The following is a 10,280-nucleotide window of genomic DNA, read 5'->3' as shown; positions in this document are numbered from 1 at the left end:
TTCTCATCAGGAATGACACAATTCATTTCAGAATACACACGAGAGACACACCATCAGGAATCATTTCATTCCAAGACAGAAAACGGCTCCACAACTGCAGTCGAGAGTGTACTCCCTCTGCCGCTTTTTCGTAATTTGTCCGCTCATCTTTGCCGAGCCAATGGTGTGCAAGGGGCCGCACCTGGGACCATCAACCGAAGCTGTTCTATATATTTCTTGTAACTAGCTCTCATGCGCACCCATAATTCGTAGTTTCCTCTACTAATTTTTGTCATATTATATAAGCGGTAATTATAGCTAAATTTTGTATTTCAAGGAGTATATTTTACTTTTTTTACTAGGTGAGGAACTGTATTTTACTGAGTGGGCTAAAAGCTTATTCGCCGCAGAATTTGAACTCACATATTGATTGGGCCTTGTGACCGTCAGATCTCCGAGCCCTCGCCGTGGGCCTTGTCATCGTTGTCTGGAGAGCTCTGGTGGAATCTCTCGGTTCGACCACGCCGCCGCCCTCGTCCTCCTCTTCCCACGCCGCCCTCTCAGCGGCCCGGCGGTCGACCATTCCCGTAGCGGCGTAGCCTACCGTCGAGCCGGCAGCCGGCGGCGATTACTCGCCCAGGGACCCCGTGCCAGTTTCCCCTCCTCTCCCATAGGCCTGGTCTTCCACTTCCCCCCTCGAACCCTCGATCCCCTCCTCTCCTACCGCTCCTCATTTTCTCGCGCGTAGTGCGCGCCGCCCCCGATGGGCCGGTTCGGCTGGGTCCGGCTCGCGTCGAGGTCCCTCGCGCTCCGCTCCGGCGAGGTAATGCGAGCTCGTGCTACCTTTTTTTCACCCCCCTGTTTTAGTCCGAGGTTTTGCGGAGTTCAGTTCTATACTTAACTTTGAGTTCTTCCTTCAGGTGTCTGCGCGGAGGAACATATGGATTCGGCCGTCTGCACGTAATTTCCTTCCACCCCTTGTTCTGTAATCGATTTCGTGTTTTTTTTTTCTTTGGGAGACTGCTACCGGGTTAACGCTGGTTGATAATTTGATGTGCTGGAGTTCCAAACTTCCAATAATCGTTCGTTTGGTGGGATATACCTGTTAGTTGCACTTATTACGGGCCACATTTACTCATTTCTGGCACGCTACGATTTTAATTTTACTCTTCACACATGGTGTCCACGCTGAACATTTTCTATCCAATTGGTAACTGCTAATGCCTACCAAGAGCAGTTTGAAAGGTGAAGTCATTTAATCAAAGAGGAGAACCGACCAGATTCTGGAAGGACAGGTTTTTTTTTTTTTTTAGATCTTGGGGTGGTCCAGGCATAAATATACTCTCATTTCTGCGTAGTGCCATGGTTGTTTGATGACTTGATCAAAAGTATAATGTTTGATATTTAACACCTTCTTGTCCACTTGCGTGCGAATAGACAATCTAATGAATTTGCGGGATTTGACATCATGGAATTAGTGTATTGATTTGGAGGTGTGATTTTTCATTATTCATGGTAAAATCATAACAGATGTTGAATATTTCTTCGTTAGGTTTGGTGAACAGTGAACTAGATCTTGTTGAATAGCTTTGTTGTGAAAATGGGGGGAGGGAGGAGACATAGGTTGGCTACTAAGTAGCAGGCAGGAGAGTGGTTTGATAAGGAGAGCAATTGCCTGGCTGGATTCATTGCTTGCTGATGCTTGCCAATAGGAGGCAATGGTCAAAGCAATACTTTTATGTATCATACATGCTAAAGGTGTATCAAACGGCCTTGAAATTGGAGCAAACCTGGACATGTCAACGATCAACCAAAGACCAACTATAAAAGTGATGATCAGATGATGTGGACTTACCAGTTACCACACAAGAGCAAAATTATGTTAGTGTGAAGTGTGAACTAGCTGTTTAGTTATGTATGATAAGTTGCTGATGTTGATTTGTCCTGTACGCTGATGTGGATGAGTATGTTTAACATATGGTTGGAGGCAATTTTTGTCTGGTAATGACAGCAAACAATCTGTTCAACGTCCACAAAATAAGAAAAGTTGCTGGTATATGCGATGGTTAGATGCAAATTTAAATGAAACATATGCATTTACTTGTTACTTTTATCATTTCAAATATCTACCATTGTATATCTTGTTTATTTCTTAGCTTGATAATTATCTAACTCCTTGTAATATTTATTTTATCTGGAGAATGTGCACAGCTTGCAGCTCTAGTGGCACATCTATCGCTGATAGATGCTATGGTCGATCCATCTTGACATCATCTGTATTGAGCAGGTTTTTTCATTCTACAGGTTGCTATTCTGGTCTTACATGAATGAACCTTGATATGACAATATCCTGTTGGTAATTTGATATTGTCATCAATTTGTTGCAACCACATTTGCCAATAAAACATTTTTGGGTGCATTTTTAAGGTCAATGTTATTCGATGGAGAAGGACTACTACAAAATTCTTGGTGTTCGTAAAGATGCCTCACAGGATGACATAAAGAAAGCTTTTCATTCTGTGAGTATCTCATCCCTACTCAGAAATCTGACTAAGCTTGCTCACTGTTTGTTTATCATGGCCATGTTACGAAGTTAATATCCGTTTGTAAAGCGGCAATCTTGTCCACTTTCTATCATTAATACATGTGTGATATATTAGCTTCGGAAAAGGGCAATACTTTCTTTCACCTATTTGTGTGAGGTATCATTATGAATGTTTGTGGGGTATGTGTTGTTGATAACACAATCAATCTATCTGCCAGTTGAAAATAGATTGTGTTGTTGTAAATATATTTTTAGCAATTTTGAACCAATCTGGGATCTGGATAGGATGATGAATTAGATTTTCTGAACACTAAATTCTGTACTTAGGTTTATGTTGACGGACAACTGATCTTGTAATCTGTGTTAACTATATTGATCCACTTTTGGAAGGGAAAATGTTCTTGCAAACACTGACACTCGCATGATGTATCTACTTACTTGAAATATTTACATTTTTCTGCTTCTAAGCCTCAAATTAATCTTGGTAGCTTGCAAAGAAGCACCATCCAGACACAAATAGGGGAAATGCTGCTGCAAAAAGGACGTTTCAGGAAGTAAGAGACGCATATGAGGCAAGTAAGTTACCACCATGTGTTTAGCTTTGATATTGATTATTATGCTTAATTAACATTGTCATATGTCGGTACTGTTGGGCTCTAGACTTTACGGGATCCTTCAAAGAGACAGCAGTATGATCTGGTAATAAGCTGCTCTTTTTCTTCTTCTTTTCATCATTTATTTAGTTTCTTGAGTAGTAGTTTTTTGGTTTATTCATGAAGATGCAACATTCCAGTTTCCAAAAGTGGCCCTATGGATTGTTACTTCTCAAGCTCTGTATTTTTGCAATTTGAAGTTTGTGACTTCCTGTATAGTGTTGGTTAAGTTTATGTTATGTTGTAACACTGCAGCTATTTTCTAGAGGCTCAGACGAAAGTTCCACAAGGTATAGGGGGGAGTTTGATGGATCCTATCAAGATCCATTTTCAGGATTCAACAAACAGAACCATGACCCTTTTGCAGAGTTCTACAGACAAAATGATGGTCCTTTCTCTAGTCAATTTTACAAAATATTCTCTGAGGTAATTTTGTTACACTCCATACCCTTCACTCCTATTACTTCTACTCACCCTTTCACATTTCAGTACCACTAATTCTCTACGTTTTCAGGTTTTCGAGCATGATTTAGATGCTCATGCCACTGATATTGAGGTTTGTTCTTCGGATTATTCTTATTTCGTGTCTCAATTATATGTCTTTAGTGTTTAACTCTTGACTTAAGTAGGTAGACTTGGATCTATCTTTTGCTGAAGCTGCTAGAGGATGCACGAAGAAAGTTCCCTTCAGTGCAAAAAATCTTTGCTACTCATGTGGTGAGTACACACTTATGCTACCTATTACTATGTTTGTTTATATTATATCTGTTGTGTGAAGCGATCTTGTAGATATTTATGTAGCAATATTTTCGCTGGAACAGATATAAATGTGAAGTTTCTGCTATTCTACTTTGACATTTGCCCGAACCTATTTGTTTTATGTACTTCCATCTCTGGATACTTTGTCTTGGTATTCAGTCTGTTGAATATGCACCTATTACCGAGCTACCGCTTCTCCTGTTGGTTTTAGTTTATTAATGGAAGGTCATATTCATATGGCATAAAACAGATAGTATCATTAGCGATATTATGGTCTGCTTGTTACCCCTTACTCTTTCCAAAGCATGTTCAGCTGACAGTGGTATATGAATCGACTACACATTCAATGAACTGTAGGATAGGTAGGTTTGTATGTGTTTTCTGTCCTCCGTTTGAACACTATATTACCGTGGTATCTATACTTCAATAATCAGCAGTAACCCATTTCAAACCATTTCCTAGAGTACAAAATAACGTGGCGAACTATATTTACACACTGTGTTTGGTGTGATCCCCAGGCCAGGGACCAATAAGATCCTTTTGTTGGACATGTGTAGGACTTGAAATGTTAATGTTGGTGATGCCTTGCTTAATGATGTAATGTTACAATCAGATAGTATTAAAACACCAATAAATGCTTGATTTAAAGTTGGAGTCTTACTCTTATGTATAAGGTTATTTGACTTATTTCTCCTGCTTTATCCCATGCACATCTTCTTTTTTTTATACAAAAGCTCATATATACTTCAATGTAGATGGGAGAGGGTACTTGGCAAATGCAAGAAATTATGTTTGTCCTTCATGTAAAGGTGTAGGAAAAGTAAGTATGTGCTTTAATGTTAAAAGCCTCCTTGCTAATATCGATGGCGTAGATTCCTTCTAAACTATGCACCGGTGCTTTGTGCAGGTTAGTATGTATCCATTCACATCCATTTGTACTTCTTGCAGAGGCTTTGGGAAAGTAATTAAGGTATTGGTCTCTGCGAATAAGCATGTGAAGTATGTCTATTTTTAGTCTATCTCACGAATGATGATTTTCACAGGATTACTGCCTGACATGCAAAGGTTCAGGGGTGATAGATGGTATGAAATATGCAAATGTGACCATTCCAGCAGGTGCTGTGCAACTAAGCTTCAGTAATTCAATTGTGTTCTGTCAGTCAGCTTCTTTCCCAGAAATGCCTACATCTGATCATAATTTCGAATTACTTTCAATTGTGTTCTGCTTCTGCCAAATATTACAATTTTAGAGTTTAGACTATTCTGAAGTTATGTTCTTTGAACGCGGAGCTATCACATACTGTGAATGTTGTTTTTCTCTTGACTTAACCAAAGATTTATTTTCATAGGAGTTGATTCTGGTGATACAATTCATGTACGGGAGGCTGGAAATAGTGGTGGACATGGGGCCTTACCTGGAAGTCTTTATATTAAGCTTCGAGTGAGAATACTGTCCTGCATGCTTTCCTTTATTTTGTATATCAACTTATTTGTTACTCTAAAAAAAAAACTTATTTGTTCTGTAAATACTGAGGTCCATTCGTTCATAACTTCACATGTTTCAAGAACTTGGTTAATAGTTATCTGATAGTATAACTAATTAGTACTGAAAGTGCCAAAAAATCAAGGTTTTCGAAGTAAACATGTTTTCTCAGGAAGAACATTCATGACATTTAATATTCTGACCTATTTGTGCGTATTAGAACAAATCGTATAAGAATGTGATTAATTAAGTTTGTGAACTGTATTTATGTGACTTTGTTTGTTTGAAGGTAGTAAGGCGTAATATTTTCCCATTGAGCTGCTTGTAACATGAGAAATATGTGTTAGCTGAGATGAATAGTATGTCAGTACTCAGTAGGTGTATTAACTCTCGCAATTTCAGTATTTCTCTCAGACCACATTTGCAGCCTCCTGTGGGACCCACAAATGGTACCAGTTCATATCTCACTAGGTATTTCATTAGAGCATCTCCAACAGCTTACCCAAAAACTGCTTTTATCGGTAATGGGGGCAAAAGAACTGCTCCAACGGCTTACCCATCCGTGGGCCCATACCCCAATTTTTTGGGTAAGATTAAGAACCCATATTTTGGCTCCAATGACCCATATATAGGTAGGACTACCCAGTTTTTGGGTAATGTGCCTTGTCAGCAAATAGGGATGTGGGAACCCAGCCGTCCACGCCACCGCCATCCCCGCCGATTTGCTCGCTGATTCCGGCCACCGAATCGTGACCCTGGCCACCAGAGTGCGGCCCTGGCCCGATTCACCGTCCCTGCCCGAATCGCCCGCATCCTGCTGCTGGAGCTTGTTACCTCCCACCTGAGCTCGACCTCCTTTGCACCATTGCTTGGTCTCCTGCACGAGCTCGACCCCCTCGCCGGAGCTCAGCCACGGCGCAATCTTCGCGGCTGCTTGAGGCCGAGAAAATTGGGGCGGCGTTATGCAGGTAGGAAGGGCACCGTTGGGGGCGGGCAGGTGGGCGTGTGACGGCGGATGAATTGGGAGGGCCAGGGAAGAAATTGGGGATGGAGGAAGGAGTAAGAGAAAAAAGAGAGGAAAAAAGGTACCCCACTGACATGTGGGGTCCTACTTACAATTCTTTCTAGTGCAAATTTTGGGTAAGCTCGAAAAGCAAAAACAATCTGGTTACATATACCTCCTCTCTCCTTTATCCATAACCAGTCTGCTTACCCAAATTATGGGTAGGCTATTGGAGATGCTCTTATGGTGTGGTAGCCATATCTTCAGTGGTAATATTGGTAGACGTGCCTAGTGCTGCAGTCTGCAGCACATTGACCTTTACTTAATGTCAATGATCAGATTAATCTCCTTAAGAGCTCTTTAGTAGGCACCTCCACAACGTGCACCAGTTTGATCTTGGTTTGTCAAAGCATTTGACCAGTTTAATGATTTTTTGTTGTATTGTGGGTTCCTCATCCCCCCCTCCCCCCCCGCTGCGTCCCCCGCGCGCTCTAAGATGCCTTCAAAACCATGGTTACTAGACTTGATATGCCTGTCTCTATAAGGTGTGGTTTTGTCCTTGCTAGTAACCACTATGCGTGTGCAGGGTTGAGGTTTGAGACCATATGCAGTGCACTGTTTTACTTATGAAATCTAACTAGTAGTTTGTTTCGGTGTACATGATGAGTTAAAATTATTTGTACAACTGTGGTGCTAACTGGCCTCTACTGTCATGAACTCTTCTGCACTATTAGCTCTCTTATCTCAAGCAATCATACTTTTAATTCTTCCATGAACCATGTATATCGTAGGTAGCAAGTGATCCAGTGTTTGTTCGAGATGGTGCTGATGTCCATGTGGACAAAAAGATAAGCTTCACACAGGTAGTGGCAATTTTTTTCCAGTAACTTTTTTACATATTGCAGTCTTACTATTTTGCTCCCTTGTGGGGCAATCTTTTGAAGAAATGTCCTATTTCTCAAGAACTGTTCTAGGAGTACTAAATTGTGTAGCTTCATTTCCATTTCTGTATCTTATAGCTTATGCCAAGATTGGTTCATATAATCGGTTTTTCTTATCAAGGAAACTTTTAGTATAATCAGTAAAACAGTTCTTGATTTTTTCCGGACCTCTTGGTTCCACCAATAGTACTTACCTGTGGATGTGGAGCCTGTACGAAAGAGTAGTAACCTTAAAAAAAAATCAAGAACTGTTTTACTGATTTCAGATCTGGTACTCTTACATCGATTTGCATTTGTTGGTGTGTGCGGACATTTGAATTTCTGTTCTTTATTTGTGCTTTAGTGTTGGGATTTTACTCACCATTTACCTTCGTTATGTAGGCAATGCTCGGTGGAAAAGTTGAAGTGCCCACTTTAGATGGTAAAACAGAAATTAAGGTAAATACTTGGTGGAAAAGGACACGTTATTGCTACTGTGAAAATATCAAAAGCACGTCTAACTTCTGTCATTATATAGTATCTTGTATTTTATAAGAGCTTAACAGTCGGTTATCCCCTCCCTGTTTGAACTTTCAATGCTTTCAATGCTCACTAGAGTGGATTCTTTTTCTAGTTAGAATGCCTGGGCCTGGTATGTCTGGTTCTTTCTTTTGAGAAGCATGCGGCCATCTATTTGTTGAGCGAGAGGCTGCCAAATTCTACAGAATATCTGTTCTCCCTCTGATTATTGTTTCTCTTAGTTGACATTTGCTCTAAATTTTCAGATACCCAAAGGAGTTCAGCCAGGGCAAGTTGTAGTTTTAAGGGGGAAAGGTATGTTATGCAAATAGATAAATTCAGGCCAGAGTTTGCTTCTGATCGAAAACTAAGGACATTAGTGTAAGCAGGATTGCCAAACCTGTCAGGATATTTCGGGGACCAACATGTCCGATTCAGAATACATTTTCCCTCGTAAGTTGCTTATATTTTCCTCAATCCCTTTTTGTTGCTGCACTCTAAATTTCTTAACTTGGTGTATGCATTACGCTTACGGTGCTATTCTTCTTCCTTTGACCATGTATTTATACATGATGTTAAAATGGTTATCATTGTTTCCCTTTCAAGTTTCAACTGGCATTCCACGAGAATGGCTTTGCTTATACATTCAGAAAACTTGCACTAAAACGAGGCATATTGGGGTGCAAAGGCCGTAGGCCAGGGGGGTATTATAGCGAGTCTAGCCATGCGATAAGGGGCCCCGTGCACTCGTTGCGTTGTTTCCATAGCATCCAGCTGGTGAGAAGGGCGACGGAGGCTAGTCCTTTAGAGAGTGGCTTCGGCGTCCCGTGCCAAGCGGCATTCAAAGGGATTGCGCTAAACCTTTGGTTTTTCTGTGGAGTAATTTTGTGCTAAACCATAAGTCATGACTTGCATTCGTCTTCAATTTGACAATTACATACTTTAATCTGCAGGAAGGTTAACGAACATCAGCGTGCACTGTTGGAAGAATTTGCAGTAGAGGAAGCCATAAAAGAACAAAGTTCTTTTGCAGCGGGAAACTGGTAATCAACTGCCTCACCATTTATTTTTACCATATCTGGCCATCATGGGGAATAAAGGACATAAAAATGAAAACTGCATGCTTTATTAATATAGATCGATGTGTTGACTTTACCTTATTTTGATCGCTGTAGCCTGATAGGCCTGGTGCGCAAGCAAAGTTTTCATCTGTCCCACAACATTCTTCGTTGACATCTGTTCTGTTTTATAGCTTGCATCATATGGTAGTAATAAATATGAAATTTCAAACAGGATTTACGAGCAGCTATCTACTGGTTAATACTTACAGGTTGGAGCTAATTGTTGAAAGTATGAAGAGCCAAACTTTCATGCTCGGGCTTGGCTTCGTCATATTGATTTTTCTGATGCTGAGGCACTGAGCAAGGGGTCTTCAAAGCTGCATATTATCTAAGGTTGTGCCGTGATATCAAACAGTAAAAGCTGTGCCGTCACATCAGAAACTGAACAGGGCGTTAATATCTGGCCAAGATTCTTTTTGGCCACGAGAATTCGCAATTTTGGGGCCACGAGAAGAAGGTTGCTGGTTCTTACGGAATAGAGAAAGTCATGCAAAATAATTTGTGAGCTCTTTTTGTGTGTTGGGGGGATAATTTATGAGTTCTAGTCAAACCACAAAAGTTATCCGGAGTTTGTTTTTGACGTTTCAGTAATGTGTTAGATTACTCGTGGATCATTCCCTACCAGTACACGTGAGAATGGCTACATGGAGCCAATAGTGATCTTTTCCATTTTTTATGCACACGATCAGTTTTTCTGAGTAAATTAGTATCATAATTTATTAGAAATACTGTATTTTGGAAGGATTTGAATGACATCTTTTTTTTCTTCCGGGAAATAGCTAATATAGTTGTCGCATTTCTGTGAAAATCCAAGTTGAAGTTCCTAGTTCGCCTTGGCTCTGTGTTCGGTTCTAGAACCAAGTGAAATAGATTGGAAACATTATGTTCGAAGAGCTAATTCTTGTGTTCGGTTGTGGAATAAAATGGAACAGAGTGATTTTTCGAAAAGGAAATGAATGCATCCATTTCACTGAATCGATGGAATGTGGTGTATTAGCCGTTGTTAATTAGGAGGCACTCCACTAATCCAGCTAAAAATAATTAGCCGTTGTTAACTGCGATTTAAGATTAAAAGGCCATTTGCTACTATTAATTACGTTTTTAAGATAAAAGATTAAAGTTAAACCTCATTCCGTTATGTTCTTCAATTCCCCAACCAAAGAAAAAAGGTTGTTAATTACGATTATGAGATTTAAAAGGCCACTGGACGCTGTTAATTACAATTTTGAGATTTAAAAAGCTATTTATCATTATTAATTACGATTTTGAGATAAATATTAGTTTAACCTCGTTCCGCT

General features: G+C 40.2%; 1 protein-coding gene across 2 annotated transcripts; it reads left to right on the top strand.

Annotated features, from left to right (window-relative positions):
* Positions 1 to 477: 477 nt before the first annotated feature.
* Positions 478 to 9,751, top strand: LOC127317690 (chaperone protein dnaJ 1, mitochondrial). 2 transcript variants are annotated; one of them, XM_051348289.2, is made up of 19 exons: positions 478 to 802; positions 900 to 939; positions 2,191 to 2,283; positions 2,407 to 2,498; positions 3,013 to 3,096; positions 3,185 to 3,223; positions 3,433 to 3,603; positions 3,692 to 3,733; positions 3,807 to 3,894; positions 4,692 to 4,756; positions 4,844 to 4,906; positions 4,980 to 5,052; positions 5,286 to 5,377; positions 7,214 to 7,285; positions 7,745 to 7,801; positions 8,128 to 8,176; positions 8,251 to 8,314; positions 8,815 to 8,904; positions 9,155 to 9,751. In XM_051348289.2, the coding sequence occupies exons 1-19, from the start codon at positions 743 to 745 to the stop codon at positions 9,180 to 9,182; spliced, it is 1,362 nt and encodes a 453-aa protein (XP_051204249.1). In that variant the 5' UTR covers positions 478 to 742; the 3' UTR covers positions 9,183 to 9,751. The 2 variants fall into 2 exon arrangements, with proteins under 2 accessions (XP_051204249.1, XP_051204248.1); XM_051348288.2 differs by having other exon boundaries at positions 481 to 802; positions 9,192 to 9,751.
* The last annotated feature ends 529 nt before the right edge of the window (positions 9,752 to 10,280 follow it).

Source organism: Lolium perenne, unplaced genomic scaffold, assembly GCF_019359855.2.
Source record: "Lolium perenne isolate Kyuss_39 unplaced genomic scaffold, Kyuss_2.0 unplaced12, whole genome shotgun sequence".
Taxonomy (NCBI): domain Eukaryota; kingdom Viridiplantae; phylum Streptophyta; class Magnoliopsida; order Poales; family Poaceae; genus Lolium; species Lolium perenne.
This window is presented reverse-complemented; position numbering and strand designations above follow the sequence as displayed.

Excerpts from the sequence above, each read along its gene's own strand:
- LOC127317690 (XM_051348288.2), top strand. The coding sequence starts at position 743 with ATGGGCCGGTTCGGCTGGGTCCGGCTCGCGTCGAGGTCCCTCGCGCTC. Across the intron at positions 2,284-2,406 it reads CAGGTTTTTTCATTCTACAG|GTCAATGTTATTCGATGGAG; the intron begins GTTGCTATTCTG and ends TGCATTTTTAAG. Across the intron at positions 4,907-4,979 it reads GCTTTGGGAAAGTAATTAAG|GATTACTGCCTGACATGCAA; the intron begins GTATTGGTCTCT and ends TGATTTTCACAG.